This window comes from Ciconia boyciana, chromosome 13, assembly GCF_034638445.1.
Source record: "Ciconia boyciana chromosome 13, ASM3463844v1, whole genome shotgun sequence".
Taxonomy (NCBI): Eukaryota; Metazoa; Chordata; class Aves; order Ciconiiformes; family Ciconiidae; genus Ciconia; species Ciconia boyciana.
In genome coordinates, this window is record NC_132946.1 from 8,645,570 (window position 1) to 8,663,751 (window position 18,182).

The following is an 18,182-nucleotide window of genomic DNA, read 5'->3' on the forward strand; positions in this document are numbered from 1 at the left end:
TACTCGGCCCTTCCCAGCCATACGGGTGACAGTTGCAGACAATGCGCATAGGGCCTCTGAGCCCACCACATCAGCCCCGCAGCTGAGAGAAGCGGCGTGGGCTGCTTTGTGCACCAGAATAACAGCAGCAGCATCCCAGACCCACCACTCCACAAGCAGTAAATGGAGGTGTTAAGGGAAAGGCATGAATAAAAACAAAGATTTCTTAGGTCAAATCTTGGTCCTACAGAAATGGAAGAGCTTAGCTATTTGTTTTAATGGATTTGTGATTCAAAAAAGACAAATTTTCTAACTATTTTGATTCTACTGCAGTAGAATTTGGACTGACCTGATGAGCAGTGCCTGGTGAGAGAGGATTTTTCTATTCGTTCTCAGAAAGGAATCCCTGTTCTTGGAAATAAAAATGTTTGGAATATGGATGGGAACAATGCTAATTAAAAGTAAATATGCCAGATGAATTGTTCTATTCAAGCCTTAAACACAGATACCAGTAAGTGAATCATTAACTGCAATATTAATGCATGAAGTAATTATCTAATGAAACCCAGCTTTAGTATAAGAGTAAAAAAAAAAAAAAAAAGTATTTTTACTTGTATATCATTTACATTTTCCTTAAAGTTATCATATACAGGATGTATAAAAATATAGAGTTAATGTTTGTTTTATAGCATTACTAGAGACTTAAATTCACATTCGACTTAATTTTAAGAACCAGTGTATTTATTATAAATGAGGTTCACCTACTCTTGATCTTTATATATAAACATTTATTTTTTAAAAGTCTTGATTGCAAAAATAAGTAATACACACAGTAAATCGCAATAAAAGAAACATTATTTACACATGAATTCCAGTATGTGAATATTGTTGACTCGATAAGAATAACAATGAAACCCTGCTGAATGCCTTAAAGTGTTATTGTCTTCAAATTTGAAGACTGGCTAAAATTTTTTTACTCATAATAAGAGAGTCATGATAAAAGCTCAAAATATTGCCAAGAATTAAAATCGAGAATGTTAATAAACAGAAACTGACTTATTCTGGTGAAATCAAGTCTAAACTGACTATGTGTCTCATAGTAGGCCTTCCATGGGGACAGTTCCAGGGATGCTCAATCTCACCCATATGGGTGATCAATTTTCTCATTTCCTGCACATTAAGTGCAGTTCCAATCATCACCTGCAAGTAAAGATAAAAAGCCCAGTTGTTATTTTTTTTCTCCATATTGACAACTGACACAGATTACAGCAGTACTTCGGCTACTAGAGCAAATAAATACTATGCAAGGCATTAAAAGCAGAAAGATCTACAAGATGAACAGAAGACAAAACACAGCTAAGTATGTTCGTAAGTGCACTGGCTTGAAACAAAATAAAAAACTACCAGAAATTTTTCCCAAGTTACACTAGACAAAAACACAAGGAACAAAATTAAGGATATTAGCTGTTGATACTGAATAAATAGTAAATAAACTTCCCCTGCAATATATATATAGATACAGCCACCCAGAATACAGCAGAAATATGGTATTTATTTGAAAATTAGCATCAAGTGCTGTACTTACAGACTTTCTGCAAGCTCGAGAAGCAAACATCTGTCTGACCCTGGAGGGCCTACACATGACTCCAGGGCAGTCACTTAACATGAAGATCAGCTCGTCTATGTCTTGTGGACCAAAAGTCCAGTTTTTGCTTGTTGGCAATGATATCAGTTTAACTCTTTGAGTTACAGGAGCTGAAAGATTTGCAATAATTAATAAAGAAACAGAGCACTCCAAGAAATTACTTTTTCTTGAGAGAAAAATTGAGAAACTACTTTGATACATTAATATGATGTGATCTGCATATATGCTAAGGTTTAAATTTAGTCTTTTGACAGATAAACTGTCTTTTGACAGTTTTTTGACAGATAAACTTTTGACAGATAAACTTTTTAACTAACCGAAGCGGTAACTATGCCAGCTATCCTTTTAGCATTAACAAAAAAAATTGCTTGCAAACTTAAAAGCAGATACATCTAATTTCTGACAAACCCTTCAATTTCAAAGAACAAATGGTTTATGAAGCTATTTTGAGGTTATGTGACTACACAATAATTAAGGATTTTTGTTGGTAAGAGATCGATAATTAATAGCATTTTATATGAGAACTGGAGATTCTGGAATGAAGAATATGGAAAAAATCCATAGTGACTTCTCAAACACCAAAGTGGTAGCACTTTCGTTATCCTTGCTGTATAAGGAAAACAATAAGGAGCTTGCAGGTTACGCATTTTGCTCAAAAGTACATAGCAAGTCAATGCTAAAGCCATATGAAAAACCAAAGAACGTTATTTACCAATGATACCTATTAATTTAAAGTTTCTAAATTTATCATTTGCCTGTATCTAACCCTGCTGGGACCAGCAAGTGTACTAATAAAACAAAAGGATTTTAATGTAAGACATCCAGAAAATACACATCCAGTCAGGTAGTCAGTGACTCCAAAGAGTCTTCAGAAACTTCTCTAAAAACCTGGTGAGATAAACACTCTACAATGTTCTGTTAAATAGTGCAAAGAGACCACAGAATTGTAAGCCTTAAAAACCAAACAAACCATATACTATAATGTGTATTATTTCAAAGTTTCTGATAACTACCAAAAGGGATTTTTACATGTTGAACTGTTGAATTTTTTTACTTCCAGCAATTCTGGCCCAAACTCACCATTTTCATTTATGACAAAATCAAACCCATTTTTTCTGAATATTTCCAGGTTTTCAATCAATACAGTTTCATTTACAGCTGTTAAATTGAGATTTTGAGGCCTGAAAGAAAAAGAAAAATATGGCATTGCATAGGTACATAGTGCAGACCACTTAAGATAGGTTTCAGAAGCAATCTAGAGATACTAATACAGAGCTCTATTAAAACATTTCACTTTGTTTAAAAAAAAAAAAAAAAAAAAAAGAAGAAAGCACTACTGAACAGATCACTTCCAAGTGGTACTCAGCAGAGTTAAGTCAGTTGGGCAGCACTCCATGTTGCAACAGCAGTCTCCAATATCCTCACTGTACGATCATGCTTACCAAAATGTGGGTTGCCATGTAAGTCCGCTGTGAAACCTGTCTGACCACTGACTCGCTGCATAGCTATAACTGTATCTGTGGAATTTATTTTTCTTGTAAAGATTGACTCTTTGAAACACAGAATATAAGAACAACTTTTGTCGTGTTTTGAATGTGTGAAATGCTACATAAATATAATAATAGATATCCTTCTGAAACATTTAATTAAACTTAAAAATAATTATTGTTAAAACACTGAAAATACTTACACTATCAGCTTCTGTCCTTGAAGAACAGTGTGTTGTTGTAACATCTCAAAGTTGTATTTCTCGTCAGTAGCATGTTGGTCAATTATGAAAAGATCAGAATTCAACTTTGCTATTATAAACCCTAAATTGAACTGGCCAATGATTTCCATTTTTGCAAACATTTCTTTACTGTATATAGAAAATATAAACAGATTATAATTTAAATTACTCATCAGTTATCATGTTAGACCGTAAAACTTAAAAGCATCTTTTTCTCCCCTGCAGAACACAGTTTACATCAAAAAAAAAAAAAAATTAAAACACCTCATTTAAGCAGGATATGAATGTGAAAAAGTACAGTTATCTGGAATCTGCCACTGACTGATGAGGCCATTTCCAGCAGAACACAATCCATCATTAAGACAGGACTCGTTCAGGATTCTCCCATTTTAAATAACGGCCACTGGTGATAATAAAATTAGAAACGGGTAGTATGGTGATAGTCCAAGTGAATAACACTTAAGGCAGCACCACGGTTTTGAAGTAAGGCAGCTGACATATTTGCCTTCTTTTCATAATGAGAAGACTTTCCTAACACTTTTTTTTTTAAACCAAAATTAATGAATCATACCCTTTTACTGCCCAGTGACCACCTGAATGTAACTTATTTTCACAGCCACGTCTGACCAAATTTCAAATTTGCATGAAGAGGAAATAAGAGTTATGGACTCTTTTCAGAGCGTTCTTATCTGTCATGAAATTTGGTGTTTCTCTGACCACACTGCAAATTGCAAGTCTGAACTAAGCCAAATCTATGGTGTTTGTGGCCATCTTTTTAGTGTCTTTTCTCCACATTCTGTTTGCATTTAGTTCTAACAGCTGCTCTGTCAGGTAAAATAACTTGTCCAAATTGACATTTTAATGGTGTAAGTTAAATAAAAGATATATCCAAAACTAACAGGTAGATGTAAGCCTCCTGCCCATCCCTCAAGACAGGTTTATTTTTCCTTAATTATTTTTATTAATTGATGAATACAACACGTTAAGAAGGTGAAAATACCTGATCTCTTTTCTTAATTCATCTTCTGCTACTTTGTTTTCTCCAGGACTAATTTTTGCTTTAAATCTTCTGTAATTTTGTGTTTCTGTACTTTTCTGTTGTTGCTGTATTACCTTTTTTACCTTTTCTGCTAAAACCTTCATAGAGAATTCAAGTGGCACGGTTTTCTTTTTAACTTCCACCAGTACATCAACACTTGGCATATAGTTCCTAGTGTTCTTCATTTCAGGACATTTACCTGCCTTTAAGTCATCTGCTTCACTTTTAAAGCTTCTGCTTTTAAAACGTTTTACTCTTGGGGAAGAACTACTGGCTTCTTGAGATAACTTATTTTGATTACTCCAGTCATTCACTTGATTTAACTCATGTTCAGTGCCCAAGACCTGAACATCACATTCCAATGATTTCTCACTACATCCAACAGTTGTAGGACATTCATTTTGAAGTTGTTCTTCTGAGCTACAGAATTCTTCTTCCGAAGGATTAATTACACCTTTGCTATTGACACAGCTCCCAGCTTCTGGTGTACTACATCTGGCATCTGACTCAGAAGTACTACAGAATTCAGAATCTTCTAGTTTTCTCAGATGTCTGCTTGGAATTGACATCTTTGAGTCCATCTTATGACAACTTTCAGAATCCTTACTGAAGACAGCCTTTTGAGTCTTTACAGTACCAAAAGTGGTAACTAGTGACATTTGTCTAGGGGAGCTGTGCTGCTGTTTTACCTTTTTAGGGCTTTGAAAATTACTCCCTGTTGTTTGATGGAGAGAGAACGACTCCCTTAATCTGGCAAGAGTCATTATTCCTCTTCCTTCACCACTTGGATTTTCAGCCTCAGAATCAGGCAGCATTTCTACCCGAGGCTTTTCTGTCTCTTCAGGAAGTGTCTTCTTCAAGTTGCCTAATAAAACCAGAATAAAGAATATTTCAAGATTCAAAGTTAGCTGGAAACATGAATTAAATGATGTACTTTAGTAGAGGGAATGGAAAGAGAGGTAGAAAAATAGCAAAGTCCTCAAAGGAGCCCTTAAGTTTCAGAAAATGACCAAGTATGGGGCTGAAATGCGTTAATATCCAACAGACAAGCAGTTACATCTTTAAGGAACTTAATGGTACTTGTGTGAATGAATTTGTAATCTCTTTTTAAACTGGAACAGCAATCAGTCCAATCAGCACATTTATTTATATCATCAAAAGAGTTTAATGACTAAGTGACAATGAAAAGTGAATTGCTCTTACACTTCAATGGTCACTATAAAAGTCTGCTGGCAACGTGTTAAGGAGCTGGCACAATAGATACTTGTAGTATGTGTGATTTGTAGATAATTAGAGGACTTCAACCTCGTGGACTGTCAGTCCGACATGTATTTTACTAAAGGTTAATTTAAATAACAGTAAGAATCAGGCTACAACTGATTCTATAAGTCAGTAAAAAAGGAAATTAGAAGGGACTCTGTTGAAAGAAATGAGGAGGATGAGGTGGTGTTAACACAGAAAAGCAATTTTGAAAGATTACACAGTCACAAGAGAATCAGCAATTTCTGTAGTTATAAAAGAATCAAAGTTCAAAATTCAATAAACTCATACTCAAATTTCTGATTTTATTTATGAGACCTTAATCATTGTTTCTCAAGGACTTTTAAATAAAGGCAACACAGATCTCTTCTAGTATCTTGGGAGAAATCTTTTTCAAACATTATAAATTAATTTTGTGTTAATTCTTTCCCCATGAAGTTGACTGTAAATTGCTTAATAACTTAGGGTCCTCCTTTATTATCTGATGTCAATAACAATCTTTCAATGTAAGCAATACAAGAAAAATCTGCTCTGAAAGGTGTATCAATTAACAGACAGACATTTTTTTCATTTCTCCTTTGGGTTTTTAAAAACACATTATTCCATTTTCAATTCTCTACCATATATCATACACGAAACATTCACATTTGGTGTCCTACCTGCAATGTCCAGAAGTTTCTGATTGACATTCAGTTTGTTAACATCACTACCAAACATCTCCGTCAGAGAAGTTTTTAAAATTGCTAATAAAAGCTTTTCCTCCTGAAGTAAAATTTGTCTTTTGTCTGGAGTTACATTGATGTCAACACACTCTAAAGAAAAAAGAAAACAACCTCATTATAAATGAAAAATAAAAAAAAAATTCCACCCTTGGATCAAAGTTTTCTGCCCTTTCACCCTCCATTTTTATTTCACAGGATTAAAACCAAAGCCACAGTTAACATTCACAGTATGTCTGCAAATTCAACTTTTAACTTTGTCAACATTCCAGCAAACAAAACAAGCTAATTCTGTGCAATAACATGATACAAGTTTTCTTGTATTTAAGCTAAGCACAAGACTGCCTTTTCCTCATTATGTGAGACAAGAAGTTACTTTTGAGCATAGAAAAAGTGGAGGGGAAAAAAAGCGCAACCACCGCTAGACCCTACCTCTCCTTCACCAACTGTAGATCAAAAAATCGCCACAGTGCACAAAGTCATACAGATAAAAGTTACAATATTCTCTAAATAAATACAATTTATTCTTCAATGAAGTTATATCCTTTACACAAGTTACTGAAAATTATTCATAACTTACCCGAATCTACACAAATGTTAAGGACAACAAATGGATACTGGTGTTTATTGTATACGTGATAAACTTCATTCACAAGCTTGACAACCTGCACAGAAAGTGAAAAAACAATAGATGTTAGTACTATTATCTTCTATTATTCTATTATTTAACCCCCTTCAAAACAATTAATGTACTAAATCATATCTTGTATGATTGAGCTTGTGTTCACACAAATAGACACAACGAAGACAAAAACCTGAGGCACAGGAACTTGCAGTATCAAGCCACAAATATACATATCGGCTACGAATCCAGTGGTTTTCAGAGAATATCAAACAAGTTAGCACTAGTGATGTTAGGAAAATAAAAACCTCACCTTTGCTGGATCACATGGACGTTGGTTGATAAAGAAAAACTGTCTGTCTGTTGTACTTCTTCCAACACCGTGATCACAACGAGAAACAAAGCCTGTAATACTGTTGAAAAATAATATAACAACAGTAAGGTAAAATGGAGGAGCAAAGCAAAAGAAGTTTTTATGACTCCAAGCATATTTAGTGGAAGAATATTTTATAAGGGGCTAAAAGAAACACTATAATACAGTATCAGTAAATATGTACATGTATTTCCTCTCCCAGTTCCTTATCTGACAAAGGCTAGATGTTTAGCTCCAAAAAGGCATCAGACAGTTGAAAAAGTAGCTCGCTCTGATTTCAAAAGAAGTGGCATTTGTAATTTTTCTGCTCTGAAAGCAGAAGAGAGGTCAGTTGTGAACCGTCATTGGTCAGATATTGATGTATGTATTTGCTGATCTCATGTATAGTGAGAGATAAAAAAAGTGCACTTTAAGAAATTAAAGGGTAATTTACTTACACAAACCGATTCACATGTATCTCATACCATTTCTCAGTAACATTACTGAAGAAATACAGGTATAAACAACAGATACAATTCATCCATCCAATTACTCAGAGCACTGACAAAGGTGACATTCAGCAGATTAAAGTACTATATAACTAACTAGGACACAAGGAATAGTAGTTTTGCTCTTCCTACTCATCTGACTAGCAACATCTTAGTCATGAATTAACTTTTAAAATCAAGTGATGGTCTTTCCCAAACTGTATACTAATATCTACTATGCTGTTACTATTCACCACCACACTCTGTTTTGTTTTTTTTTTTAATTTTTTGTTATGATAACATGCCACTCACAACAGTGGTTTGTACTTTTCTAATTACCTATAAAGATTTTGTGGCACGTCAGTAGCATTGAGTCCATATTCTTCACAAACAGCTTCATTAGGAGGTAGCTGAACAAAAGGCATAAGGCTCTGCAACTGGAAAAAAAAAAAAAGGAAATTAAATGTTAAACACGTATAGATTTTTTCCTTCCATTCTATTGTTATTTATTAGCCTTAAAATCTATTTGATAAAATGGTGGGTTTTTTCAAGCTGACTGACCAATTCAAACACTTAAAATACCCAAACCTACTAGAAGACAGTAGCACTGCTTACTGAGGAACAGAAACAATGCCTTAATGAATGGCTATTCTCATCCTTTGATATCACTACTTTTGCCTTATTTCACTACTATTTCACAGACCTTTACTTCAGAATGTACATAGACAGAACAACAAAACGATTGATGCAGTTTGGACTCTCCAACTATACGCGTATAACCTAATCAAGTTTTATGCAAAAACAAGAGCCAAAAGAATAATAGAAGTTTCCTTTGAAAGAACAATAAAACTATTAGAAAAGATATGGTATTTGAATCACAAGCTGCCTAACTACAGATATGTTTACCACAAACATTTTCCCAGTCATGCCACTATTATTTTTCTGTCATTAGAGTATCTTCTATTGATTTTACATTTAAGTATTTGATATTATATAAGCAGGCTATAAGCTAAACATTCTAGTCAGATAACACTGAATTTTCAGCTATGCTTGTTGCTATGTGGCAAGACAAAGTTACATCTTTCATCTAGTCTTTCAGCCACAGCATGAACAGGCTTTGAAATCTCTACATGGGCACTGTGAAGGGAGGAAGTGCTTATCAACAACCAGCAGCTACCAACCACTCAATATTCCTGATAGTTGTAATATACGGTTGTAGGAAGGATGTTTTTATGCTTTTTTTCATCTTTGCTTTCTTCTAGAGGATAACAATTATTTTTATAGCTATTATTCAGAAAGCATCACAGTCCACACCTCAGGGGCTGACTGCAATCCCATTTAAAGGTTAACCAGAACACTAATGAAACTTAGTTTCACAGGAAGAGACTGCAAAAGCTAGAAACACCTCAGTTTTCTGTCCCCCCATTAAGACTTTCACATCACACCATTTTTAGGATTTTTTAAAATTGCTTGTTCTTGTGACATACAGACCTTGGTGCCCTTACTGGTTTTCAAAAGCACAAACCTTCAGAGGCTTGCTGGCATAACAGCTCATAAAACGGGCTTCAGAGAGATATTAAGCAGTAACCCTATCTCCTAAATAATGTCTTTTCCATCCAAACATCTCTAAGCAGATTTAGAAGCTTCAAGGGCATCTGTCGAAGCTGCACTGTTTCTCCTTTTTCAACCTGTAGGGTATGCTAGAGGTCAACACATGCTCCTTCCTCTTACGGTTTTTAAAGGTTTCCTACATCCCCTCTATTAGATATCAAAAATCTCTCTATACAGCTACATTACCTCTCTTTTCAATAATAAAAGTAGTACCTGTTTTTGCCCAAATACTGCTCCAATGTTTTCCTTTAAACTAGGACTTCCAGTAGTGGATACCACAGAGCTTTTTTTCCCTTGGCCAACTTGATTGGTGCAGTTAATCCGCACTCCTTTTGAAACAATACAGTATGCCTGCAATACCTGCACCATTTTTGCATATTCCTGTTAAAGAAAAAAGAAAGTTCATATTTATATGAAATGTCTCTTTTTTAAAAAAAATGTATAAACAAAACATTCAATATTTGCAGGTAACACAAAAAGGGGTGGTGGTATTAATGTTTTTTTAAATCTTTACAAACTAAATTAAAAAATATATATGTGAAAAATAGTGTCTTTAAAAACAAACAGAACATTTACAAGATTGATATTTAGTCATAACACATCAGTCCCTGATTTTAAAATACACAAAAGTGATCACAATACTGATTCTTTTCAAAATCTGAAAATTTGAGAATGAATCTTTAAAACCAATCATTGCAAAACAGAAGAGGAAAGCATACAGGAAGACTGTTTTCTTATTTGATTAAGATACAAGACAGACATGAAATAGTCTGACATAATCAATGTATTCTACAGAGAACTGAATATCATTCAGCAGTGAATAAATTCTGGGGTATTGACATTCCTTTGAATTAGTAATTTCTGATCTAACATACCTTTTTAATGTTTCTTTGAAATTCCTTATGCCGCACCGGCAAAGTATAAAATAACTGCTGTATATTAACAGTCGTTCCCTGTGGTCGTGGAAAAGGAGTTTTCTGAGTAATTTTACCATTGTGATCAAATACCAAACGAGTCCCAACCTTGGCAGACTTGTGACAGGTAAAAATGGTAACGTCACTAATAGAAGGAAAGAGGCAACAGAATTACTCACTGAGCACTGATAAGAAAAGTATTTTCTTATCCATTCCTCATGACCTAATCAGGCATAGAAACTACATCAATACTATTCATTTAATTAAAACTAACTCTTCACCACAAACAACTAAAAACATATCTGAAGAGTAGTGTAACATTTCCCTAGCTACAATGCAAACATTTTTATTTGTATCCCTTTCGTTCTTCTTTTATAAAATGCAATGTTAATGTCTGGTTTTGTTGGACACTACATTCCTCATACTAATACATAACAGCAGAATATTGCTGATGCACAGAACTGCATGCAAAAGCTGTGCTATTTCAAATGTATAGTCTGTCTGGGAGGAGTTTAAATATAGTTTTAGCGGGTTACAGCCTAGCAAACACAGCACCTAGATATTACAGTACTTTACGTCAGAGGACCAAATGCTTATGCAAGTACATAGTTCCATCCTGCAAAGAGTTGTATACTTAAGTAACACTAAATTTTGTACATAAAAGGATCAATCAGGTGCTTAGAATCACAGAATAATTTTGGTTGGAAAGGACTCCGGATGCCATGCAACCTACTGCTCAAAATTGACCTAACATTAAGGAACTGGAAGTTTCCAAAGCCTCATTTTATCAATAATGGTAAACTGAAAAGTTGGCTTCAGTTATTTTTGTACACATAGTAACTTTCTACTAATAAGAAGTTTAATATTAATACCTTAATGCACACAGTGAACTCAGAGCTTCACCTCGAAACCCAAATGTTTCAACATGTATTAGATCAGAAAAATCTTGTATCTTTGATGTATAATGTTTCAGAGCTGGAAAAAGATATTTAAAATATGTATTTCACTTCAAAGTGACATTGGCTTATGCAAGTAGTTTTCCCATGCGTATCAAGAAGCAAAAAAACTTCTGTATTATTCATTGTATTTTATGTAATTATTAGAGACAAAATAATTAGATACTTAATGTTTCCTTTCCCCTTTTCCTATAAGCAAGATCTCTTTAAAATCCTCAGATACACCTGTTATTCCATACTTACACCCAAAATTCATACAGCATTATTGGTATATGCATTACAAGATGCCTCGGAGCAGTACACAGTACCTGCCTCTGTGACTGATGTACCTGTCAGATTTTGCCCTGCAAGAAAACAACTGCAGTGCTGTGCTGTGTGTGGTATATAGTGGACAGGCATAAGCCTATTCCACTATGACCACAACTGAGGAAGACTCGATCTACACAGTCAGTGCAGCACTAGTCACCAGGTAACAAACTGAGTTAGTAGCAGCACCCCTGAACTTTCACTGTCCTGGAACAGTAGGAGAAAGAGTTTCTGATGTACCATATAAATGCTGTGAACACACAAAGTTACTGAGTAATAACTTACAGTGAAAGGGATCCCTAGTCATTATATGAAAAAAAGAAATGTAGGTATTTCTGTTGCAATGGCTAGTTACATTTATTATACAGTATTGTTTCTGCTCCCATTTTGTGCAATTTAAAACTAGCAAATGGAAAATCTGACAGTCAGGCATGCAATGTCAGTTCACGTTCAGCAAATATTCAAGTTTATAATTCACCTCTCAAAAGCAGTCACTTTCACAAAGCTTGACTCCTTCAATGACTGATGACTCAACATGAATGCATCTAAATTAACATTTACAGGACTTTCTCTTCTATAATTATTTCTATTCTTTGTTCCATTTAAATAAGCAATCAAATCAAAGACTACTTCTGAGCTACGAAAACTATAACCACAATAGCACTACAGAAGTCCAGTCTAGTTTTGCCCAAGTCTTGCAGGTCATGCATGCATTATATAAAAGCCAAGTACCCATTAAAAATTATTAAGCTTAGGAAATTTATTTTTAAAAAAGTAGATTTCTCACTGAAAATACGCTTTCAAAATGTCCAAATATAAATTATGAAAACGGTTCAACTTACTCAAGCCTTCAAAGTTTTCCTCTTCCACTCCATCTCCATTATCTGAAACCTCTATCAGTTCTGCTCCATGATCTTTAAGTTTTATATCTACAAAATTGAGCAATAAAGTCTTTTAATTCTGTATGTTCATACACAGTATTCAGTATTAATTCTGTACTTGAAGTAACTTTACCAGATAATGGTTTTCCATGTCAAGTTTGAACAACAAAAAAATCCTCATAGCTGTCAAAAGTTAGAGCCATCTCATGCAAACCAGCCTGTACTTGCAGATAGTTCAGCTTCATTGCACTTCTGCCTGGGCAGAAGTTTTCCCAATTATAACAGGTACCATCCTGACAGCTCTGGAAACTGCAACCCTGCCTTAACTGGCTGCTAGCTGGAGGCCACTGGCTAGCAGAGCCTAATCACCACTGCTGTACAGGCCACATATCTTATTTAGCGGCAAAAAGGGCTACAAATAAAATAACACAAACAAAATCACACGCTCTAGGAGCCCAGCTGGAGCCTGGGAATCAAAATGCTTTATTTATCTGAGGTGTAAAATCACTGCAAACATACTTGCCCCAAATAGAACACATTTGCACAGATTTGTTAACATGCACTCTGTTTTGAAGAAAAAGAAGTACTTTAGAAGTCGATGAAACTTTATGAAATTACGATGAAAAGAAGGTTACCAATGTTGGTAGCTCCAGCATCCAGGCTGTTTTCCACCAACTCCTTCACAGCAGTGCCAAGATTCAGCACAACCTGTCCCGAACAGATCCGATGAACAGACTTACGGTCGATGGGCTTGATGCCTTTGGCAGGCTGCAGGCTTGAAAGAGAGGAGGGACAGGAAAAACAGAGTAAAGCAGGCGGTAAAGGCTCGCCTCGCCGCGCCTCCCTCGTCCGTTCCTCTCAAGCGAGGGTAACCGGCACCCAAGGGCGAGGCGGGGGGTAAAACACCGATAACCCATGTGGCTGCATCCAAACGCGGAGCGCCCGAGAAGCCCCACAAGCTTCCCCAAGCAACTCGGGAGGGGAAGCGGGAACCGAGAAGCCAGCGGCGGCCGAGGAGGCCGCAACCGCGCCAGCAGCCAGGGCACGGCCCGCTACGGGGGAGCAAGGCCGCGAATCTCCCGTGAGGAGAGGCGGCCCGGGCAGGGGAGTGCGAGCGAGGGGCAGCCCCCAGGGCCACAGGTAGGGCCGGGGCCCGCCAGGGCCCGCTCCAGCCCACCCCAAGGCAGGCACTCACCAGGGCGCAGCCGCCTCCATCAGGAGGACCCCGGCGGGACGCGCCGTGCCCTCCTCAGGATCCCCCTCCCGCAGACCCCGCCCCCGCTCGGTCATTGGCTGCTAGAGAAAAGAGCCTGCCAGTCCTAAACAAATTTTGGACTCCCTTGGCACCAATTGGTCAATAGGGCTATCCAATCAGAACTAGCATCTGCACCTTTTGCCCTATGGAGACCTCAGGCTGGCCAGCAGAAAGACGACAAGGAGGCGGTGCGGCAGCCGCCAGCGTGCATTGGATCGCGGGTGAGTCAGTAAGGCGCGTGCTCCCGTCTGGCCCAATGGGCGCAGCGGCTGGGCGGGCCCGCCGGCGGGCCGAGAGCGGAGGCGCTGTGCGGGCGGGTGCCGCCATGCCCATGTACAAGGTGAGGCCCTTCCACAGGGCCGGCAGGGAGGTGCTGGCGGAGCAGCTGCCCACCTGCATGTACCGCCTGCCTAACCTGCACCGCCGCCTCTCGCCCGCCGCGTCGCCGCCGCCGCAGGTAGGAGCGAGGGAGCGGCGGGTGGGCCCGCCTGGCCGGCCGGGGGAAGACGTGCTCAGGCCGCGGCCCGCAGTGCTCGCCCCGGCGGCCTCGGCCGTGGGCAGCGGGCCGGCGCCTGGGGCCACGCTGCCAGGGGGGCATGGCGGGCCCGCCTCTGGCCGCGCTGGGTCGGTGTTTGCTCCGGACGGGGCGTGCTTCCGGGTGCTGGAAGAAGCCCCCGGCGGCGGGGAGCTCGCAGGGGCCGGGTCCCCGCGATCCACCGCCTTAGCCCGCAGGAGGGGCGCGGGAGCACAGGCGAGCGCTGGTTCCTCCAGGCTTATCAGTGGCTTGTTCCAGGGTTAAATAAGCTCAGCTTTTTCAGGAATTTCCCTGTAATATTTTTAAAGCCTCCGGTAATTCTCAGCTTGGCTTTTCTGGGCTCTCGTGTGCGTCTGTCTCAGTTTTTGTTTTTAAAGGGCCGTATTTAGAGTACCCGGCCGAGCTGAGGCCTTCCAAGCCCTTGGGTCGGTGACTGTCCCAGCAGGCCTTGTCCCTTCCTGCTGTATCATCACGCTGTTGGCTCGGGTCTGTTTTCTTTCCTGCCGTTGAGATAGAGGGTGCGTAGTTGGCTCGTTCCTATTTCTAGTCTCAGTTACTGCCTTCTTAAATAAGGCAAAAATGCAAAATATCATGTTACACTAATCTAGCTGACTTCAGCCTCTCTCAGTCAGGAAAGCTTTGAACTCTTCCAGGCTGCTTGTGGCCATTTTTAACTTGATGCCATCACATCTTTTCAGTGAGTACTTGCTAAGCCCGCACCTGGCTTGCTGCTGGAGGTACTGAGTAGAGTAGACTCAGGGCAGAATTTCACAGGAACACTTACTAAGATGCCCTCCCATTGCAACAGCAAAGTATTAACTACCAGTCTCCTCTGAGAGTGGCTTTTATTTCACAGAATTGTGTAGTAGCCAAATAGTGGTCACTTAAGAGGTGTGTTCATGTTTGTCTTTGAGAATACTGTGTAAATGGGTATCAAGATTTCCCTTGGATACCTTGCTGTTATCTCTATCTATTAGGCTGAAAGAAGGAAGTTTGGTCGATAGGTTAGGTTTTGTTAATTGTTAGTCAGGATGTGTAGAAATTCATTATCTAGATAACGATTTTTCTTTAATATTAGTGTAAGTTTGTAGACTTAAAACCTCCTCCAGGAATATATTTTTCATCTTTCAAAAGAGGTAGTATTGTAAGAGACTCGTAAGATAATTGATACAACAAAAAGATGTATTGGGATTAACATGTAACAAAGCCTGTGGTCTTTTTTTCTCTATATTCTCTGAAACAGAGAACGACTACAAAGAATTATTTCATATGATACACCATCCATCTAAACCTGCAGGGTTTTTACTTCTGTTAACTACCAGAATTGTCAAAAAGTTTCCTTGTTTGGCAGCCTCAACACAAACTCTATTGAATAGTCTGCTTTTCTGAGCTGAAGAGAATCCTGACAAGCTAATTTTGGTTTTTCAGGTTTTAATTCAGCACTTCACTGCCAACTTTAAGTTTCTATGGTTGTGGTCTGATTTTTACTACATCATGGAGTTTGCTGTAGCTAGTGGTTTAAAAAAATACATTAAGCAGGAAGATTTCATAGATTTGATTAAATAACCCATCTCTCACTACATTGATACAGACAAAAGAAGAGAGACAATAGACATAAGACCATGATGTTCCTGTTATTTGAATGTTTTTAAAGTCTTTCAAAACATTGTCATGTGAGCTGTGGACTATTTTGACACTGAGCTGAGTAAACATTTATGTGACTTTGTTTTTCTTCTCCTATAGGAAGAGGTTGACCCATCACTTCAAGCACTTGAATCCCGCCAGGAAGAAATTCTAAAACGCTTGTATGAACTGAAGAGTGCTGTTGATGGGCTCTCAAAGATGATACAAACCCCAGATGCTGACTTTGATGTAACTAATATCATTCAAACTGATGAATGCTCTCCTTTGACAACAAATGGAGCAGATTTAGATTTGATGCTTGGAAAGGTAAGTTTAGCTAAGCATATATATTGATAGATACTTTCTTTGCTCTCAGATTTTCAGGGTTGGAAGGGTGGCATTAAAACCTGGGACACTCAGAACTCAATATACAAGTCTTATATTCTTACAAATTACCTACAACTACCGTCTCATTTTGGGGCATCCAGATGATAGATACAAACATTTATAAATACTAAATCCTATATATTCTCATTTTGATGTAAGTCCAAGCTAGAATGGTTAATTTTGAAATTATGACAGTTGGTATCTTGTTTGTTACTAACTGGAAATTTTAACTTTGGCTTCAGATTGGACTAGGATTTACCTCAGTCACGTTCTTGAATTATATTACTGTTGAGGAAGGAAGATGTTTAAATGTTTAAACAAGTTTTAAGTGTCCAGACTTGAATTATTTGAGTATCATTAGAATTTCAGATATACACATGCATGGCTATGTACGTTTTGGTGTCAAATGAAAACTCCACTACTTGAAAGTCTGATCTGGAATGTGTCTTATCTGCTGAATGTCTTACTTTCCATTCAGGATTATGGTGCCCTGAAAGATATCGTAATCAACGCAAACCCTTCTCTGCCTCCACTGTCATTATTAGTACTACACAGTCTGCTTTGTGAACGCTATAAAATATTATCAGCTGTTCACACACATTCATCGGTGAAAAGTGTGCCAGAAAACCTCTTGAAATGCTTTGGAGAGCAGACTAAGAAGCAACCACGTCATGAATATCAGTTGGGCTTTACTCTTATTTGGAAGGATGGTAAGAATGAAGTTACCTTGTAGATCAATTTTTTACAATAGGTGAGAAAATGAAATTTGTGCTATAAAACCTTGAGAACAGATGCTTTGGTGTCTTTGTGCTGACACACAATGGCTACGTACTGCAGATAGCATTTTTGCTCTCTTTTTATAGCTGTGAGCAATGATGGGGACGGAGGAGGAAGATTCTTGTTTGTGGTTACTGCTATTAAAATACACGTGGCATTTACATGGTTGTTTGTACCCACAGGATTTTTTTTTTTATAGAGGTGTTTTTCAGTTTCTACAAATAAATTAGCTAGAATAGAAATTAGGTGGGAGATTGGGCAGAAGTTTGCAAAACGTGATCTCTTTATCCCAGGTTTCTGCCTTAGCCTAAGTATTTAGACTAAGAGAACTGGAAATTGTTCATCAGGTTAATGATGTTAACAGTGGTGCTGGCATCACAGAATTACCATTACATTTAACTTCTCTACCATGTGGTATTCACTTTTTTCTTTTCTTTTCTTAATTTCAGTTCCAAAACCCCAGATGAAGTTTAGCATTCAAACAATGTGCCCTATTGAAGGAGAGGGGAACATCGCTAGATTTCTCTTTTCCCTGTTTGGCCAGAAGCACAATGCAGTTACTTCAACTCTGATTGACAGCTGGGTTGATACAGCCATCTTCCAGCTAAAAGAAGGCAGCAGTAAGGAAAAAGGAGCAGTCTTGCGCTCTATGAATGCTGCCCTGGGCAAGACATCGTGGTTGGTGGGAAATGAACTCACCGTAGCAGACATTGTTGCGTGGTGTGCGCTTCAGCAGACAGGTAGTGCAAATGCTGCCCCAGCCAATGTGCAAAAATGGATGAAGTCGTGTGAGAACTTGGCACCTTTCAGCTCTGTTATGAAGCTACTGAAGTAAGCCTGTACTCTTCATAATGGTGTAATTTTAATCTTGTTCCACCTCATGCCTGCTGTAGTAGTTTGAGGCCTTTCTGAGATGTATTCAAGTACTACAGTTGGACAGAATTCTAAAATCAATAAAAACATTACAGCTATCTTTTGGCTGCGACCTTGCTTTTTTGTAACTGATGCATAACATGCACGGTTGTTTAATGATTATAAGCTATCTAAAGTAGTCCTATGTAAATACAAGCTGCACTTTTAATTTTTCCTTATATTTTTCCCTGT

General features: G+C 38.0%; 2 protein-coding genes across 3 annotated transcripts; one reads left to right on the top strand and one right to left on the bottom strand.

Annotated features, from left to right (window-relative positions):
• Positions 1-766: 766 nt before the first annotated feature.
• On the bottom strand, positions 767-13,764 carry PMS2 (PMS1 homolog 2, mismatch repair system component). Its single transcript, XM_072878491.1, has 15 exons — positions 13,697-13,764; positions 13,137-13,276; positions 12,463-12,549; positions 11,231-11,333; positions 10,320-10,503; positions 9,658-9,825; positions 8,173-8,270; positions 7,307-7,406; positions 6,952-7,036; positions 6,312-6,464; positions 4,354-5,257; positions 3,315-3,482; positions 2,705-2,805; positions 1,565-1,734; positions 767-1,179 (listed from the first exon to the last, which is right to left on the bottom strand). The coding sequence occupies exons 1-15, from the start codon at positions 13,714-13,716 to the stop codon at positions 1,036-1,038; spliced, it is 2,625 nt and encodes an 874-aa protein (XP_072734592.1). The 5' UTR covers positions 13,717-13,764; the 3' UTR covers positions 767-1,035.
• Positions 13,765-14,023: 259 nt separating this feature from the next.
• AIMP2 (aminoacyl tRNA synthetase complex interacting multifunctional protein 2) lies at positions 14,024-18,051 on the top strand. 2 transcript variants are annotated; one of them, XM_072878493.1, is made up of 4 exons: positions 14,024-14,213; positions 16,035-16,241; positions 16,780-17,011; positions 17,528-18,051. In XM_072878493.1, exons 1-4 carry the CDS (start codon positions 14,082-14,084, stop codon positions 17,911-17,913), a joined length of 957 nt encoding a protein of 318 aa, XP_072734594.1. In that variant the 5' UTR covers positions 14,024-14,081; the 3' UTR covers positions 17,914-18,051. The 2 variants fall into 2 exon arrangements, with proteins under 2 accessions (XP_072734594.1, XP_072734595.1); XM_072878494.1 differs by lacking the exon at positions 14,024-14,213 and adding an exon at positions 14,670-14,809.
• The last annotated feature ends 131 nt before the right edge of the window (positions 18,052-18,182 follow it).

Bases quoted from the DNA above. Each gene is read 5' to 3' on its own strand.
- AIMP2 (XM_072878493.1), top strand. From the start codon at position 14,082: ATGCCCATGTACAAGGTGAGGCCCTTCCACAGGGCCGGCAGGGAGGTG. The intron at 14,214-16,034 runs GTAGGAGCGAGG...CTTCTCCTATAG, and splicing joins CCGCGTCGCCGCCGCCGCAG to GAAGAGGTTGACCCATCACT. The intron at 17,012-17,527 runs GTAAGAATGAAG...TCTTAATTTCAG, and splicing joins TACTCTTATTTGGAAGGATG to TTCCAAAACCCCAGATGAAG.
- PMS2 (XM_072878491.1), bottom strand. From the start codon at position 13,716: ATGGAGGCGGCTGCGCCCTG. The intron at 11,334-12,462 runs GTAAGTTGAACC...ATCTTTTTCCAG, and splicing joins GGAAAACTTTGAAGGCTTGA to CTCTGAAACATTATACATCA. The intron at 5,258-6,311 runs GTAGGACACCAA...TGGTTTTATTAG, and splicing joins GAAACTTCTGGACATTGCAG to GCAACTTGAAGAAGACACTT.